This window comes from Pyrgilauda ruficollis, unplaced genomic scaffold (assembly GCF_017590135.1).
Source record: "Pyrgilauda ruficollis isolate IOZ18807 unplaced genomic scaffold, ASM1759013v1 scaffold42, whole genome shotgun sequence".
NCBI lineage: Eukaryota > Metazoa > Chordata > Aves > Passeriformes > Passeridae > Pyrgilauda > Pyrgilauda ruficollis.
The window spans coordinates 5,701,202-5,721,345 of NW_024525712.1; the positions used below are offsets into that span (position 1 = coordinate 5,701,202).

At 36.3% G+C, this 20,144-nt stretch overlaps 1 protein-coding gene across 1 annotated transcript in view; it reads right to left on the reverse strand.

Annotated features, from left to right (window-relative positions):
- SNTG2 (syntrophin gamma 2) overlaps positions 1 to 20,144 on the reverse strand; it is a 210,135-nt gene that overhangs the window by 47,432 nt on the left and 142,559 nt on the right. Inside the window, exons 9-11 of the mRNA XM_041477904.1 lie at positions 16,903 to 17,030; positions 8,256 to 8,385; positions 556 to 594 (exon numbers count right to left, since the gene is read on the reverse strand). Coding sequence (XP_041333838.1) covers positions 556 to 594; positions 8,256 to 8,385; positions 16,903 to 17,030 — 297 coding nt within the window. The remainder of the gene's footprint in view (positions 1 to 555; positions 595 to 8,255; positions 8,386 to 16,902; positions 17,031 to 20,144) is intronic.

Genomic DNA, 20,144 nt, shown 5'->3' on the forward strand with positions numbered 1-20,144 from the left:
GGACAGAATCACCTGTCCTGACCTGCTGGCCACTCTACTTTTGATGCAGCCCAGTACACAGTTGGTTTTCTGCTCTCCAAGTCCTCCCTGCCCTTCAAGTGTCTTATAACAACTCGTAGGAGGATCTGTTCCTTGATCTTCCCAGGAACATGGATGAGGCTGACAGGTCGGTAGTTCCTGGGTTCCTCCTTCCTATCCATTTTAAAAGCGAGTGCAATGTTTCCTCTCTACTTCTTACCAGGGGCTTCACCTGACTTCTGTGACTTTGCAAACATCATGGAGAGTGGTTTGGCAACTGCATCAGCCAGTTCTCTTAGGACTCTGGGATGCATCTCATTGGATCCCATAGACTTGTTCAGGTTCCTGAAGTGGTCACAAATCTGATCTTTACTTACAGTGGGATGGACTTTGTTCTCCCGTCACTGATCTTGCAGTCTGTCCACTAGACTAGATCAGTTTTAAAACTGACTAGATGTGTATATGCAAGCTCTACAAATTTCCAATCATTTTAATCATCCAAATTAAAAAAAATGGATAACATAATGGAAATCTTACCTGGTCAGAGGGAGAACAGCATTTATTTGCCATTTTCATCTATGAAAGAGAGAGGGAAGAACACACAGAATTATTAATATGCTGAAGAGTTTCTGTAAAGCAATTATCATTGATTGACTTATTTATTGAATACTACATTAATACTTCCAAATTATATTTGTGAGAAATGTTATCATTCAGTGCTTAAATACTAGATATTTATTATTATAGCAAATTTGCAAAACCAAGACTTGAGAGACAAAAGCCTTCAATCAGTTTTCCTTAAATACCTCATAAAGAATTGCATTTATGAATTTAACTTTGCCAGTCTGAGTGAAAATACTATATTGTACTTTAGACATCTCAGGTCTCAGTTAAAAAATTGCTTAAGCAGATTCTTAAATGACATCTGTAATTAAGTCCTTATGAAATGATGACCATAGAGTATAAGATGTATTTAAAGGTGAAATGAAAATTGCATGGGCTTTTCTCTTAGTTTACTCTTCAAGACAAAGTTTTTCCTATTTGTTTAGATAATGAAGAGTTTTGATCATTTTGACTTTTTTCTGGCAGTCATAGCTTGCACATATGAGTGGTGGTCAAATACTGACATATATCATACACAAATACTTTGAAGTGTAACATTTTTTAAAGTGTAATTTTATTAAGTGTAGATAAGAATTTAGAAAGAAATATATTAGAGTGGAAAACCAGTTTTCCCTACATGCTAGGAGTAAGCTGAAAACTGTCTTAGAATTGATGAGACTTCCAAAGGACCTTGCTGTCAAAAAGCTTGTTTTATTAGAAATTACAGGCTTGTGATGGAAGACCAAAATCCTACACCTGAGAACAGGGAAAACTACAATTGCCATAGGAAACGAACAGAAGAAATCCGGGATTATTGCTTGTATCCTGGGCACATCAGATTGGTAAAATAAAATCTGTGGATGTAACACAGTTAATATGGTGCTGCCATTGACTGCTGGGGTGGGTTGACTCTGGCCAGTAGCTGAGCACCTGCATAGCTGCTCACACCCTTCTCCCTAGCAAGAAAACTTCTGAGTCAAGATGAACAGAGTTTAAGTGAAAGAAACAGGAAAAATTCAAGTGACATGAATGCAATCACTCTCGGCCTCCCACAAGCGGGCTTCAAGCAACAGCCATGCTGGAAGACAAACCCACACCTCCTTTCTCCACAATGTCATTTCAGTTGCTGAGCAAAGTGATGTGGAATATCTCTTTGCCCACTTTCAGTCAACCAACCCATCCGTGTTCCTTCCTAGTTCCTTGTTCCATCCTCTGCTGAGGTGGGTGGGGTGTGTCAGAGTGAGAAAAAGTCAAAGCCTTCATCCTGTGCAAGCACTGTTCAGCACCAATCAAAATACTCATGTGTTATTAACACTGTTCTAGCCACAAATACAAAACACAGCACCTGCTGCTATGAAGAAAGATACCACCATCCCAGTCAGACCCAGTACACCTGTATGGGCCAACAGACTTTGTGTTATGGTAATGACATAGGCCTCAGGATGAGTCAGAATTTATGCACACACACTCTTGCACCTAACAGATGACAATAACAAGTCATTGTCCTCCACAGAGTGAAGTATCTACAATCATAAACAAAATGACCTTAAGAAAAAAGGCAATGTGAAGGGGTAGGATGACAGCAGGAGTCTTGACTGTATGGACAGAGGGTGATAGCAATGCTGAGGGCTGTAGGAGCTCTCTAGTCAGTCCTAACCCACCATGGGCCATCAGGGTTTCTTGTCCCTCATGTGCTCACTTGCAGTCCTCTGGAATTGAATTGTGCAGTTAAATGGTGCAGGTGTGCTGGTGGGTCAGACAGCTGGGGTGACTGAGAGTCTGAGGTAGAGATAGCCAAGCTGCTGGGAGCCTGGGGCACCTTCCAGGCCTGGCTGTGTGTTAGGAGATCCTGCCAGGCTCTTGGAGTGGCCCTACCAGCTCCCAGTCACCCTAGAGGAGGAGCAGGGACTACCACAACAGCAGCAGGTCACAGGCTGCAGGGCTGGCACCCACAGCTTAGCACAGCCAGGGACAACCAGGAGGATGGAACAGAAATTCGGCTGCTGACTGGACAGAGGGGCCCCAGCAAGGCTCCCGGCAGGTCATGCACACAGGTGTGCCTTCCTCGGCCTGGCACAACTGCTGGGCTGCACCATTCCAACTGCACGGAGCTGGCCTGAAGCACTGGCTGGGAGAAGAGGTGGCTGAGCTTCTTGGTGCCCGCAGGGCCCTATCAGTAACAAACCAGCTGGAACTCAAGAACCTCACTCTGTAACTTGGTTAAAACAACTTGGGGAAATGGCCAGTGTTGCAGAAGGACTAGTCTGATTTGGTGGTGGGCTTAATCCTACTAAAAGAGTTGTGCAGGACATAATGAAAAGTCACCTGGAATACCTCAATGTCGGTAGAAATGCTGATACACCCTGCCCATAACATAGTCCAACCTTTCTCCTATGCCTCAGACACAAATACATACACAAAGTAACTACAGAAAAGCCATGTTAAACACACAGAAAATATAGTTTCCTTCCAAGTGTCCAAAACCATACTCAATAATAAGATTACTATAGCACAAACCAGCGTAAGTAAATGGGTTCAGATGTGCCTGGAAAAAAGTGTGTCAGCCTGGCTATGAAGATTTTCTGCACCAAGCAGGTAGAATATTTTGAAGAGCATCCTAATAACCAGCTCAGCTTCCCATTGGTAAGGATAATAGGGAAGAATACTTTGGACTCCACAGTTGTTCACTGCACACGCAACTCATTCCCTATTCAAAGCAGGATGGCTGCAGCCCTGATGTAGCTGTGGGGAGAGGAAAAAGATCTGCTTCTATATCATATTACATCCCAGTGTCACGGGTCTGAGAAGTACGAACTCTTCACTTCACCCAGTACCACATGTGCCCTTTACATGTCTCCACAGCTGGTGCAGACAGGCAGGAATACCAATGGGATACATTTACCTTGCTGGCACTGCATGAGCTCTCAGCACTGCAGTATAGAAATGTGAGCTGGACACAGCAGGGGAACTAAAACAAAAAACCTGGGTCTGCAAAGACTGCAGGCTACCTGGAAAAGGAACTATTAAGCAAATTATAATTCCCATGCTCTGTTCTAAATGGATACATACAGGGCAGGAACTAAAATCATTCAGAACCATTTACCTAAATCTAAATGCCTCCCAGGCTGGGATTTATTTCACATATAATATACCTTTATTGTCTCTCAAGAAAACAGTGAAGGATCTTCACAGGTACCTGTTTTTTCCTAGCTGTATTAGTAACCTATGTGACTGCTTATTGCTTGGCCAAGTTTAGGGCACGTGGGTCCTATCCTTACTGACTTCCCTTTACAACATCTACAGTTTGAACTGTGGTACTTTCAACTAGAAATTTTGCATTTAAAACAACAAAAAAGCAGCAGTGAAGAAATATTATGCATTCTCACCCTGGGAATAGAACTATTTGTATAATCATTGAGGCACTCGAATTTGTATACTGTTTCCTACACACAAGGATTTTGTTTCCATCTACATGTACCCCACAATCTGATGTGTAAAGAAAGCAAGACGTTCTCAATATTCTTTTTTTTTTAATGTATGTTTAAAGCTTATCTTTCATAAGTCTCTCCCTACTACAACAGACATTCCACACAACTGCAATACAAAATATCCCCAGATAGGTGTTTACATGAAGAAATAAAAGAGAAGGTTTAGAGACTATGACATATAGAATTAAAAAAGATGTCATGGGCATAAATGTGATCTGGATTAATAACCCTACTTTAATATCAAATTTTATGTTTCTATCATCCTCCTATGAAACTGCTGGAATGATTTATAAAAATCATAAATAATTTTTAAAGTGAAACAAGAGCACCATAACTTGTTCTCTGACCTGCTTATGACCTACTCATTTATTTTCTTTTTTTTTTTTTAATAACACCATTAGAATTTACTGTGAAAAAACACAAAACATTGAGAAAGTTTTATATATAAGAAACAAATCTCTATAATGTAAAATAACTGACATCATTACCTTTAGGTGCTTCTACTCAGTGCAATATTTCAAAGACAATAATTAAGATCCATGAGAAAACCTGCATATATCTTATAGCTGTCAATCCAAATGGTGAAAAACAGAGATAGAAATATAAATTATCCCAAAGACCTTTCTCCTAAAAAGTCATAGCCATTACAGCACTGTCGCTTCAGACTACAAAGAACCCTTCAGCTGAAGAAATTAAGAACAGGAGCAGTGAGAAGCACAGGCAGATTAATTCATTTCCTGGGCTTCTTGTTTCATCATGGAAGATTCACTGCCAGTTTCTGTTACCCTTCTTCCCTCAGTTTCTTCAACTGCACCTCCTTCTGCAAGAAAAGAGGTGTACAAAGAAAAAAATCTCATGTGCTGATTCACCTGCATTTATTTCTGCCAAGGATAAATGCAAAAAGCTTTGAGAATATTGAAAATGAGGATTGAATCACAAAGGAAGATGATAGGGTAGTTTCATTCTGGTAGAAAATGATGTGAAAAAACAAAATACATACAGAGAGATGAATAATTTGGGGCAAGGTCCTCAGAAACGCATGTTGCTTATAAAGCTGACTGTAACTAGGAGATTTTCTAAGCTAAGCATACAAAGCATGTATCAGCAATGTGGGCTGAAAAGACACTCACATTTTTCTCCACATTGCAGCATTCCCTGTGCTCCTCTGTCATCTAAGAATTAAGTCCAGGCTGGTACCAAGATCATTATTTCTCATCTACCAAGTAACACTCTCTAAATAAGTACAGGGGCAGCACTCCTGTGCAGTGACAGCTTCTCACATCTCCACTGTGGATGACTCCTCCTATACACTTGATCCCCAGAGAGCGTGCCTTTGTATAGAAGTTAGATGTTTCAGTAGTACTTCAAAAGAGTAGTCTGACATTAGCAGAAGTGTCACATTGTGGCAGAGCTATTTTTGCACTACCTACACTGTCTCCTGGCATCAGCAGGAGATCTGACAAAGAGCTGCTGAACATGACTTTATTAGGGTAAAATAAAAAAAATAAAATAAAGTATATTAGGGTAAAGTGATACAAGAAAGATTGGGTGCACTCTACAAAAACAATCCCTACTAGGAGCTTTTTCAGAACTAAAATTCTAAAAGAAATTATTGAAAATTTCATGCAAATATGTAGGACAAAAAATGTATGTAAGAGTAACACAGATAGGCACAGTTTAAATAAGAATTACTAAGGTGCGAGAAAAGTTGCTAAAGTAATGAAAAACTTACCAGCAAAACAAAGTGTAAAAATGTGTGGAAGTAAAACATGAATAGTGGTAAATATTGCTTAAAAACCTACTAATAGCTCAGGTAAGGATGCTGAAATTATGCCAACAGCGTTAGCAAAAAAGTCCATTGTGACCATGTATCTAGTAATTAATTTCCATACTGAGATAATGGTGTGGGACAGAAAAGGAAATCAATAGTTTAACTATTTGGAGAAGCAACTGAACTTTGAGTCAGCAAGTACTCATGAAAATAACCCATAACCAGATAAGGAGCTCTCTGAAATAATTTCTGAATGAGTAGTGATTTTCTTTGGTCCTGGAGAATGGGGAGACACTTTACAGAAGTGGAGAAATGCAGAAGCGGGAAGAAGCTCCGAAGGAATTACAGATTAAGTCCCCAATGTCAGTGTCAGAGGTATGATAAGAAAAGAATAATTTTTTGAAATTGTAAGACTAAGGTAATCAAAAGGATTCCAAATGGACTTCCAAGAAGCCTGATTCAAAGGTCCTGTCCTAAGCACTGTGGAGGGTGGTCTGTGTTTTCTGGCTGCTCAGAGGCAGAGAGTCGTCCAGCCTTCTGCTGTACTCCAGCCTCTCAATCCCTATCTTAAAAATAGTTGGCAACAAAAGGAATTCTCACTGATTACTGCATCTCCCCTTCTGCAGATTAATATTAAATAAATTCTCTGGCCTGACCTTTCCAGTTGTACCACAGGCTGCATGCCTGACAAAACCTGTAAAGCTACTTCCAAGCAAAAAAGTTTACATGCTTCTCACATGAGCTGCATAGAGTTTACTTTGTAACTCAACAAGAACACAAAACATGGATATTCATCATGACTGTTGTTTCTCAGGCTCTTCCTGGGAACAGCCAGTTATATGAACACCAGATGGACTACTTTGTTGTCAGAATTCACTAGTAATAGATAGTGGAGAAGACTAAGAAAGTACTCAGTTTATAATAAAATATTGCTGCTGACGGGTTGCAGCACAGTGAAGATACTGTGTCAGGACACATAATTACTGCATATAGTCCTTTGAAAAAAACTGACTAGCACCCTATGACTAACAAAAGATGCCCGCATTTATTTTTATTCTTATTCACTCATATCATTGGAGTGGCTTTTATTCAGTGAATTTCTCTAGAAAGAAAGAAAAAAAAAAAAAGGTTTAGTAACTATGAATTGGAATTGCTCTAGAAATATTACCATACACTTTCTTAGAATTATTACATAATAATACCCTGTACATTACGTGAGTCACTAAATAGTGTTTAAAAAGAATACGTCATAAGCAAAAATGTCTGATTTTGACAGAGAGATTGTTTAAGCAATTGAATATTTTAAAATAATTAATGGAATAAATGAACTATTATGATCAAATGTGATTCATGTAGATTTTGAAGTCTAGGAAAACAAATTAAATTTTAAGTCTGTTTTAACCAACAGACTTAAAGATTTATGTTGAAATCTAATACAAATTCTATACAATATAATCTGGAGACCTAAGCAACAGTTCATTTAGAGTACAAAGCACAAATAAAAGTCAGGCTACTAAATCATAATTTATGAAAGAAGTAAACAGACTCTGCACATGGAGAGAAAGAAAAGATTAAAACCTGCATAGGCAATTCTTTCAGGGACAGCTGCGCTATTGTATTTTCATCACTGAATTTTATCATTTCTTAAAGACAAATATACTTTCAAAATTGTACATTATTGAGTTCCCTATTTAACTTCATAGCTAATTCCATAATTATCAATGTTTGTAGCTGCTCTTTGATGGAATAATAAATGTGCTGTCCAAATAGTAATTTTCTGTTTCTCTGGGGATTAGTTAATACTTCTGCTTGCAAAGGCAATTGTTACTTATTAATTTACAGGAGTAACTTAAAATAGCATAAGCATCTTTATACTTCTAGGAAGTGAGATGGAATAACGTGGCCTTAAATAAATCAACTCTTAGACAACTTAGAGATGTAAAATTACTGTCTCCAGTAAGTCTCAGTAAATCATACTTCACTAGCTACAGAATTTTCATATGCTTGTTTCAAAATCAACAAATGCTAATTTCAAGCACAGTTTAACTACAAAAAAGTGAAAATGAAAGCTTTGGTCACATCTAAAGCTCTGTGAAATGACCAGTATTGATGCATATTTTGTCCTAAAAATCTTTAAAATGATAAACATAACCTGATTTTCTAATGGTTTCTGTTCTATGCTAACACTGCAAGACTTGAAAACGTCTTGATACTTTTGATCAGGCAACCTCTCCCTGTTTTGTCCTTTCTCCTTTTCCTCCCCATACACAAGCATTTTATATATTGTACTTAAAGGTGAATTTGTTTTTATCCTTTGAAAAGTAGAAATAACTTTACAATAGCATAAACAAGAAAATACGCAGAAAGTAACATACATTTTGAAGTGTCAAATCACTGATGTTAGTTGACATTGCTCTCAGCCAGTCAGCACTCTCCTGGGCTGTATAAAACTGAAGTATCCCAGTACTAACTCCATCGAGTGCCAGCACTTCAAATGCATTAGATCTGCAGTAAGAAGAAATATATCCGTAAAGGAAGATATGTCAGTTTTCTGAAACTGCCCAATATTTATCAGTGTTCAAGTGATTTTTATGCCTTTTACAAGTTTTTGAGTGTTTAATTTACCAATCAATAGAAAGGCAATAAAACCAAGTATAATAGGGCAGTACCAAGAGCAAAAGATGCAATAAGTACTTTCTCTGTACCAATATATACATGTGCTGATGATCATTTACTTCCTCTGGGTATACATATTTTGTTCATAATTATTGAACATAAGGTAGTATATTCAGGAAATATGCATTGGGTCTTTCTGAAAAAAAAAAAAAAAAACAACAACAAACAAACAAAAAAAACACACAAAAAAAAAAAAACAAAAACAAAAAAAAACCAAACAAACAAACAAAAAAAAAAAAAAACCCATAGTGTTTTTTTAAACCAAAATGCCAATTTTATTTATTGCATTTTGGCTTCATTTACTAGGAATGTATGAAGATTCAAAGCACTGTTTTCCCTAGCTTTCATTTGCTGGATTCCTAAACTTTTTTTATGTAGCATTCAAAGCAATGCTTACTTCAAGCACTTTTATGTAATAGGAATTTGAAAAACATTCTTAGAAGTTTCTTCAGAAATTTTCCTTAAATAGTCTTCTCAAAACAGCATTGGCACAGGCCAATGTGCAACTGCATTTTATTAACTTTTAATGCAACTTTTATGTGTTTATAGCGACTTTATTCTGCAAATGCCAATGCTTTCCTTTCCTCACTATCTGCAGTAAGTTAGGCACTGCCTATGTACCTCTGAATTCCCCTGCATCTGAATGCTGGTGGGATATGCTTTTTTAACTCTTAAAATTTTCCTATAGAAACAACAAAAGCTCATTAAGTAGAGGCATGGAAGTACACTGGTCTAAGTTTTAAAAAAGTGACACACAATAGTTGCAGTAACTAAACTTCACAAAGATAACCAGATTATTTAAATGCCTTTGATTGCCAGGAGAATTAGACTTTAGTTATATACTATTGTGAAAGACAATTATAATTTTCTCAATGATTGTGTGCATGTTCATTTTGTCTATAATATAGAGAATATCACCACTACCTTCTACATTTGTAAATTAGATATTGATACTTATATGCTATATTGTCCTATTTCTGGTACCAACCTAGAAGAAAGCCACCTACTGAATCAGAATACTCCTCTGTGAAGTTGCTCAGTCTTCCTGGAGTTCTCTGATCTAAGATGAAGTCCTCTACTGCTTAATCGATGATATATGTCAATATTCAAAATGACACATACAGGTTAATGGGCAGTTATTCATTCCTGATTTAGTGAAAAAGTTACTAACCTAACCTTTGTAATTTGTAGGGAGTTTGATGGTGAACATGAACACTGAACTCTAGGTACTTTCTAGAAAAGGTAATATAAACTACCCATCATACACAATATAAATAAGACAATGTATCTGAATAGACATATGTGAGTGTCCTAGGTTACAATATAAAGTTGTAATCTCTTCCCATCCTCACGAGCGGCTGAAACCAGGAGAGGCATTGTTTTTAATTTATCTCCTGTTAATGGGCCCATCACTGTCCTGCCACATGACCCAGAGATAACTCCCTCAGGGAGCCATTTCTGTTTCATGGTCAATCATGACTCACAGAATAATATCAGCTCACTGTGAGATGCTCCACCCTGGGGGAGGAGCTAAGAATCCCCACATGATTATAACCTGGGTTTGAGGGCAGAATAAACTGCCCTTACCCACTGGTTTCCAGAGGACAAGAGCTACCAGATTTTTCTACAGGATCACCACTCCGGCAAGACCATTTCATCTGGATGGCTACCACCACCCTAACTAACAGTGGTTTCTCTTTTGTATTATTGCATGTATTTTGGGTTTTTTTTCTCCCTTTTCCTAATAAATTGTATTTCTGACTTAGAGTCTCTCACTAGTTTTGCTTTCAAACCGGAACAGTGAGATGCTTTGCTTTTAAAGGAGTTGTAAAGCATTATATCTGCTGTTTGCAAAATTTAACATGCTTGGCCTGAAGACTTAGATAGGTACCATTTTTCTTTCATAATTGAATTGTCATGGGAACTACTAAAACTTGATGTCAATAGCATAATTATGTGCCACTTTCATTTCAGTAATCTCTTTCACCTCTTCAGAAAGAAAGACACGATTTAAAAAAAAAAAAAATCCTTTTATTGCCTTCAAGTAAACTGAGTAAAATAATCCCCTCCCAAACATATTGTTCTTTTTACCTAAGGTTCTGACAAAGATCCCAGCAGTGCTGTAATGAAGTGACTTATGGTATGATCTCCTCAACATCCCACTGAGACAGTGAGAATCTGTCAGCCCTTATGCATTGATACACCCTGGTGCCTGGAAACAGACTTAATTTAATGCAGTGAGGAGAAGCCCTTTACAATGCCCAGCTTAGATAACCCATTCAAATATCAAAGCTAAGATGCTAGGATTCTTACACAGCAAGAGGGCTGTTCAGAGCATTTAAGAGAGCCAAGAAATAGCATGTGCTCTCCCTGGAACCACAGGGTGTCTAGATACTAACTCAGCTTCTGCAGACACACAAAGACCTGAATGCCTTATCCCAGTGGCATGAAGTCACGTAAGTGGCTGATGAAAGATCACAGAAGGAAACTTCTTGGTTAACAATTCATGCAACCAAAACAGGCAATCAAAAAAACAAATTTGATTATAAAAATTACCAAATATTTAATAATTTTAAACATGGTGCTGGGGATAGAGTGGATTACAGTAAAAGTTCTGTTGTTCTTTATCTTTTTTAAAATGTGGTAATCAACTACAGACAGTTAATAATATTCAATGTTCATCTAGAGATCCAACACTTCTCTAACATGATATTTGCACAGAATCAAATAGGGTGTGAGAGATCCTGTAAGTCCCCTAGTCCAGCCTCCTCACTAACTTTCTTCAAAAATACAGATCTTTTCCACAGGAGGACCAAAACTGGACATAGAGGAAGCTGCTTCAGGTGAGATGAGAACAACCATTTCCCTTGAGTTGTTGACTGTGTTATTGCTAACACAGCCCCTTATATGGGACTTTACCACTGAACCTGTGCTCAGCTGACTCCTGTTCAGTGGAGAGTCTGCCAACATCCCCAAGCCCTGCCTGCAGAGCTTGTTCCCTTGCTCCAGCACACTGACACCAGGACATTCTTTTCCCAGGGCTCAGGCTGGTTCAAGGCTTCTGATGTGCCAGTGGTGGTCACATTACCTGGCACGCGGGACTGAGACTTTTGGGGCACTGCTGTCCCCACTGTGCTGGCTTGGCAGGAAGGTGGTTTTACCAGAAAGCAGTTCAGTGTAAATTACATAAAATAAAAAACAGCCAGTGATTTTCAAAGTTTACATATGCCAGTCATGAAGTCTGTGGTAGTAAGACAGTGGTTTTGCCCTGAAAAGCATAGTGTACAGAAGGCTACAAGTAAAAACAGATATCCAAACTAAAAATAAAAGCTTAACAAAATAAATCCTGAGGCTTTTGTTTTAAGTGAAACAATCAAAGCAAGCACCAAGATGGCACTGAAATTCATGAGAAAATAAATCCTATAGGCTTAAATGACATGCATTTCTCTCTGTCATTTCCTCAAAACAAAGAAAAGGAGACACAACAAAGCATATACTCCTGTTAGCTGTCAAGGAGGAGCTTTCCATTTAATACCAAATAATATGTTTGAAAGGTTTCAAGATGCTATAAAGTTGCTGTGGGGTTTTTATTTTCTTTGTTGGTTTGTATTTCTTTTTTTCCTGAGGCCCTAAGAAGATTTTAAATCACAGACACAGGAAATTTCTGCATCTTCTGTTACTGAAGTTATGCTACTGACTACTCCAACTAGAGCAAGCAAAGAATATTTGCATTTCCTAAATACTAGAAATTTGTGTTGCACTGCCATCACATTTCTTACTTTGATATTTGTCTCCCTATCTGTAAATTTGTTTCCTTCAAGCATTCTGCTAAGGAGCATGAGGCATTTTCCATACTCAGTGTCTTTCTATTTCACTCTCATGGTGACATGATGAATAGATCTGCATGCCTGGTCTCTTCTGGAGTTTGTTTATGGCATTAATTTCTCGTAATAAAATAAATCCTATCTTTGTGAGCATGGCAGTCAGAATAACAGATGAGCATTGGTAGATTTTAGGTTCTCTTCTTGAAATTGACACATTTAAACAAGTACTATTAATTAATATTAGTAAGCAAATTTTTCCATACAAGCAGTTTGCTACTATAGAGGTGTTAAATTAAAAGACTTTTCTAAGATAAAAAGTATTTTTCCCAGCTGAAATGGGAAGAGATGAACTTTTACATTATTGGAGGCTAAGAATTCCAGCAAAGCATATATTTATATTTTTTAGTATGTGTGGCATGTGAAACCATCTCTCTTAGACTTACATAGGCATTTTATTATATAGATATTTCTACAAAAATCTAGATGTAGGCTTGACTGCAACTCATTTGTCTTTACTACCATGCTGATACAGACAGATGTATTTAATCAGCTTTGCATCTTCCCAGGTCTTGAATCAGTACTCCCTCCTGTTTGTATGATTTTTTGATATTTCTGTTAGTTAATATTGCTTTTGTTACAACATTTTCTTGTGGCTTGTTTGTAATACTACACAGCCCTCTTGCTAGAATGTCTACTTAGACTGAAGTTTTGAGGACCATGGGTAGATCTGAGTGGAAATTCTCCAAAAGGAAGGATCTGAATTACTTAATCTCTTTGAAATGTCATGTTGGAAGTAATGGGATTTTGTATTGTAAATGTCACAGAACCTCATACCTTACAAAATGTTTAAATGTGCCCATATAACTGGACTATTGACAAAATCTACGTAACTCAGAAGATATCAAAACATTAAACATAAACTTGGATTGCATTTTATATTTGTGGTTTTTGGGGGGAACATTTTAATTCCAGTATTGTAACTTTTCATTACACTTATAGCAACCAAATAAGATAATTGAAGTAACAGACATTTATGCTTCTACAAATATTTTCTAACTGATGTGTCTGAAAACTGTGATAAAGTTTATTTAGTTTTGTAACTCAGTGAGATTATGCTTAATTTCTAGATGTTTTTCAAAATGGTTTATTAAACTTCTTCATTTTCAATTTATTTATCTAATTAAAGGCATATTGTTAACTTACTGAAATGATAAATGGAAAATACCATTCTTCAGAAAAAATCTGTCAAGAAACTAATGAACCTAATGCATTAAAAAAAAATTTAAAATACATAATCCTTTGGAGTAATTGCAATGGTCAGAATACCAAGAAATAGAAAATAACACCTAAATCTAATTAGGTTATTTTGTAATTGACATCACAGATACCTGGGCTCATAGCTACTGGGCGTGAATTACTTTCATTCCACTCACTATTTCAGTCTCCCACACTGGAAATAAACATTTTTTCTTCAGTCTCTAAACTCATAATATTCAAGATGTTATAAGTATTGTACCTTTACTCAAAGCTTCTGTCAATGCACTGTATAAAAATTATTATGCATTACTACCAGTATCAGCTGTAAAGACTAAAAATAGTTATCTGCATTTCCCCAAATAACAATTCCATAACAAAAATGAAAAACTACAGTGCATGAACTGTGTTCCCCACCTTCTAAAAGACTACCTATCTTTACTTTTCTACCTTAAAAAAAACCCACCCCAAGCTATAATATGAACCACAAATTCCTTTGAGTGAGAAAAACTTACTGATATTATTTCTCTGTTAAACTTGCATCACATTTATTGACCAATTCAATCCTCAACAGTCAAAAAATGTTTCCATTGCCAACTAGCAATTAAGAGTATTCACAGCAATAGCATTCTCACAACATTTATATTACCTTACTTCTTACAGAGAAAAATTACCTTGATGGATTAGTGAGAATTTTAGAATAACAGAAGCAGTATTTTATATAATAAAGGAAAAGGAATAAAAAAGTTATTGAATTGCTAACTAATCAAAAAGACTAATTAGCATGCATATATAAATATCTTCAGACAGACTCCAATCATATCAACAATGTGCAATACACGAATTCAAGGTGATTTCAGTAGTTAATATAAAGTTCAATCTTCCAGCTGGAACAGGAATGACATCTACTATGTTTCTCATCTTTCCTTAAAAATAGTCTGAGGAAATTTTTTTTTGGGATCATGGGATGGCAGTAGGTTTTATGGCATTATTTCACGTTCCTTCAGAGTGTACACAACAATAACAAAAAACCCCACTAATAATTAAAGAATGGAATAAATACTAAATATATTTGGGAGTGAGATACATCATAAGAGAATATGTCTCTCCAAGGCTAAAACTGAAAGCACTAAGTTCCTCAAATCTTACACAAAAAAACATATCTGTGATGGGTTGATCTCGGGCCAGGAGCCAAACATCCACACTGCCATTCCTCCCCCAGCCCTCTCCAGAGGCATAGCAGAGAGGATACGAAGAAGAAAAAACCTCATAAACTGAAATAAAGGCAGTTTAATAAACGAACAGAAGAGGGAAAAAACCCAACTAACTAAATTACAACAAAACAAGTGATGCAAACACAACCACTCACTATCTCTCACAAGCAGAATGATGTCTTGTCAGTCTCCAAGAAATGGCTTGCCTTCCTCAAGCTCTCTCTGCTCAGTTTCTATTGCTGAGCAAAGAGGCTACGCAGCATGGCATATTCCTTTGGTCATTTTGGTTCACTGGTCCTACTTGTGCCTCCTCTTAAATTCTTGCCTACCCTGGGTCTGTTTACTGTGTAGGAGCAGACCAAGAAAAGGAGAAAGCCTTGATGGTGTGCAAGCCCTGGTAGCAACAACCACTATAATGTTGCTGTTAATGTTGCTGTAGTCACAAATCAAAACACAGCGCCATATGGACTACTATAAAGAAGATAAGCTCCATCTCAACCAGACGCAGTACAAAGCTGAAGGCATTTTACTTCAAAGAATTCTCAAAATGTGCATGCCACTCTTTTGGGAACTGGAATCCCTTGGGATTTCTCCATCTAATGTGTAAAGTGCACAGCACAGGAATGAAAGTGCTTCAAACTATCAGGGAACTAACTGAAGTCAGAGGTTTAAATGTTCCATCCTCTTCCATTTATATTTTAGATTCTAGAACACTGATGATAACTTGATGCCTAAATGTGAACACTGAGATTTTTTTACTTAATTTACTGAATGTCTAAGCCTTGAATGTTTGGAGGTCTGTGATAGATTGGACAAGACTGGACAGCATGAACTTGTCAGTTGAAGTAGGGAGGAAGAAAGTGGTGAAGGAAGTAGTGAGACACTAAGTAGAAGAGAATTAAGAGTTCAAAGAAAGTCTGTGGAAGAAGTTAAAATTTTTCTGGACAATTTATTATTATTCACCTGTGATGCTTTAACACAAAGTCTGGGAGAGGAGCTGCCAACTGCCTTAGAAGATGAATTGCTGTAAGTTAAAGCAGCATATCTGTCCTACTAGAAAGATAATGCTTTTCAGGTCATTTTGAGGAAACAGGTAAAAAAGCTGGCATAGGTCAAGAAAGGTATCCACATGAATTTCTGGTACCTCCTCATAGCAGGTGACCTGTATATTGATTCTTCAATTCTTTTTCCATTTATCTCCTTAATATGTATTAAAGGCAAATAAAAGTAGGGCAACCCATAAAGAGCATGGAAAATAGTGACAGTGAATGAGCTCCTGTTCTGATACATACGGAGAACTATGGACTGCTTGGCCTACAACTACTGGTAGATTTGAGAGTTATACCACATAATGGTTTACAGAAAAAGCTTATATATGCTGCAATGTGTTAAACTTTCTCAAGCATGTTATTTATTGAAGCTTTATTAAACTTCTCTTTTGCTTTCATATTTCCTGAAGCCCAGTAAAATAGCCTCTGACATCCTATTCCACAGTTACTTTATGAACCATTAGTTATGTCTCTGAGATGCAAAAGAAATCTATGATCAAAAATACAGTATTTTGTACCATGTACTTCGCCAAAATCTCATCAATATGAGTTTCTGTATGACACTGGTAAAAACATATGTATATGACATGATAGCACAGGCATGATGATTATGCATTGTGTTATCATTTATAATGAAAAAGGAGAGTTAATTGACAATATTAGAATTGGGGAATATAGAAGTATCCTATTAGGTATACGGAAGAAATTGTAGTAGCTTCAAAATTCATTCACCTAACATCGGGATTCAACTTTGTACTAGCTGCTGATGCTAACTGAATTCCCAAGATACAACAGATTATAGAAACGTATTTGTAGGAGCTTTACCTTATCTTTGGTAATCACCATGAATATCATTAATCTTAGGAGAAGATGAACTGCATATCTTTTAATAAGAAGAATTTAATATCTCCACTCAATTCTTATAAAGTCAACAATCCACAGCAAAACACCATAGTGTTTTGTTACAGCTAACTAACCCAGTGCCTCCCCTTTTAGATTACAAACCTTAATTTATCTGTTCCGGTTTTGTACCTCGAGATTCGGGCCATCGACAGAGGAACTGATAGGGTGTCTAGCCAGCGCTTCTCATATTTTGGTTCATTAGCTATGGGTGAAGAAGGTGATGATGGAGCCTGTGCAGAATAAATGAGAAACAGTAGGAAAGCTTATAAGACAATATAGTGAAAAACCCATGAATATGCATCTCTGGGTCTGTTTGTCTCAGAAGTGAATAATCATCACAATAAAAGTATTCAAGGAACTCGGGATGGTGTAGAGAAATGAAAACCCATATGTTACCCATCTTGATATTTTGCTCTTGATGCAATTTCAGTACTACTTTAACATCAAATGTTTGTTAATATTAATAACTGATACTAGAAAAGAAAGTTTTCAGTCACAAATGCCATGATTTCTTCCCAAATGCAGCATAGTATAAATTTGTAATTTAAATTAATTTGTTCTGTATAACTCTTCTGCATCCTTCTATCATCAAAGGACATAAATAATATCCTAATTAAATACTACACTAGAACATTTATTTGTGCATTGTGCTGTTATGTCATTTAAGAGTATATTTAAAATTCTAATTCCTGTGTTACCATACTATAGATGGATGACTTGAAATTTTATCTTTGAAGCCTTTCTTCAAATACCTCTACTAGAAAGGCAAGAGTTGAGCATTTCACTCTTTTATAAAGATACAAGTAAAATTTACACAAAGTTACCTGAGAAAGATTTACAGACATACACATTTAGGTCAAAGTTAGGTGTTTGTGCTGTTTCTGAACCAAAATTTTTTATCCTGCACTGTGTGGAGAACTTTCCAGTAGAAAACAGAGTTGAAAGTTAGTTATTTTTATATGAGCTGTAAGTAAGCATTGAGTATTTATGAAAGCTCAGAAACCACAGAATGACCCAAATTCAGTTCTGTTCTGCCAGCTGTTCAAAAGCCATAAAACTTATACATACTAAAAAGCATTTTGGGAATTGTCTATTTCTTTATCTTGCTCATAAGGATTTAGGATTTTTTTTTCCCTAAAACCCCTTCGTAGAGTCAACAAGGGCTGATCTATTTACTTCTTTAAATAAATCAAAATAGTGAGTTTCACATCCTAACAGGATGACTGAGACTTAATGACTGAAGTACAATTTCCTAGTAAAAGAAACATTTGTAATGAAATTACTGGAGTTGGTAACGCTAAGGAATGTTTTAGACAGCCATCATTTTGGGGACAGGAATTTCATTTAGAGCATTTGCTATCCCCTAGAACCATACAGCTCTCATTTGACTGAGATCTGGTGTTTTTGCATATGAGTATTTCATAATCGAGTCCACAGACTAATTTTATTTTATGAAATTAGGCACAAAACTCTAAGGTGCCTTTGAAATCTAAAATAAATGTATTAGTATCACAATGAAGAATTTGACACATATTACAGAATTCTGCATGAACTAAAATAATTGACAGAAGTCCATGCAATCTGAAGTTGAAAAGGATCAACATAATCTAACATTGTCTGTCTGGAAATCAAAATGTCTGGGAATAAAACAGAAGCAGTCAAATATAAATACTTGATTGTGATCACTGAATCCAAGAATGAGAAAATAAAAGAACATAAAAATTCCTGCAACAGCATCATCTATTGTTCCCACCTCCTAAATTCTCAAGATGCAGAAAACATCTAGACAATTTATACATAAGTCTTTTTCTTATGAACTATTAGTTGTACTTCTTTTGTCAGATTATTGAACAACCTGATAAATATTCTGTAATAGTCTAGGTAATTTAAGAGCATTTGGCAGAAAAAAAAAACCAACAACAACAAAAAAAAAAAAAAAAAAAAAAAAAAAAAAAAAACCAAAAAAAACCAAAAAAAAAAAAACCTAGGTCACATAGGCAATTTAATGTTTCCATTTGAGTCCCTTACACTTCAATCAAATGTTTCAGTAGGGTATCAGCATAAAGAAAAAGTATCTCAATGGAAGTGAAAGTTAGAATTTTAGAAAATGTACATTGCAGCTATTCATTAGGTTAATGAATTGAAGAGGAAACTTGGCCATCATCACTTGATCAAAAATCTATTAACCCCAAGCTATGAAACTGCAGCACAGAAATATTCATGTCAAAATACTAAACTGTTAAAACTGCTGTAAATTCCCAAAGCAAATGGGTCTTCCCCAGACAATTTCAAAGATTTGATATTTGAAAAACACACTAGAAAGAATAATTTCTTTTTTCCCCACAGTTCCAAACTACTTATAACTGCAGAAACTCTACTGCTTGATCTGAACATTAATGGCCAAGAACAGCAAAAGGGTACGAAGATGTCAAGCTAGTCTGTTTCAATTCGTATTTCTTATGAAGCCATACTCTACTAATGAGTTTATGGTAGACCATCAAGTTGGAATTACCCCTTTTCATCTTCTTAAGGACAAAACAGGGAATACATATGTCTGTAAGACCATTGCATAGAAACAAAATACCATCATAGGACCAGCAGCTATTTTGTTCTATTTAACCTATAATCTATTAACAATTCAATCTGAGATTCCTTGATATATCCTCTTCAAAACACATGGATAAAAATAAAATACTCAGGAGGAAGCAAGTGAAAAAACAAGAGAAAGGGCTGAGGAAGAAGCTCATTATACTGAATGAGAGAAAAAAGAGCTGCTAAAAATATAGTAGATAAATGTATAGCAATGCACATGAAGAAAAACAACATTAACTTTTCCCACACTCTAATGGGATATGAACAAATAATTACAACTCATAATCTAGATCTTTGAAAGACTTGTTTTTTAACAACTAGGTTAACAAAGATTCATTGGTCTGGAAAAGAAACTGTTGAAGGAATTGTATGACTGAGATATGTAAAAAATTAAATAACAGAGAAAGGTGTTAAAAACCAGTGGTTCACCTGGCATTTTCACATAAGAAGCAGGGGTATTGATTAGAAGTAAAAGACATAGGCTAAAACCAGGGAATTAATGTGCTAGGCTGTATAACCAACTGCTCCATGAAGCACCTATGTCAGAAGTCACCAGAGGTACAGGAAATATTCCCTAGAAATAACTTTACATATTTCCTCTGTTGCAATCCCTTGAGGGCATCTTCTGGGAACAAGCTTTTTGGCTGGATGGCTCTTTGGTCTAACCCAGTGTAGTGAGCTGGCTGACTTTCAAGGCATTTCTCCACTAAACAGCTGCTGTTGCTCATCTTGAAAACTCTTCACATCATTCC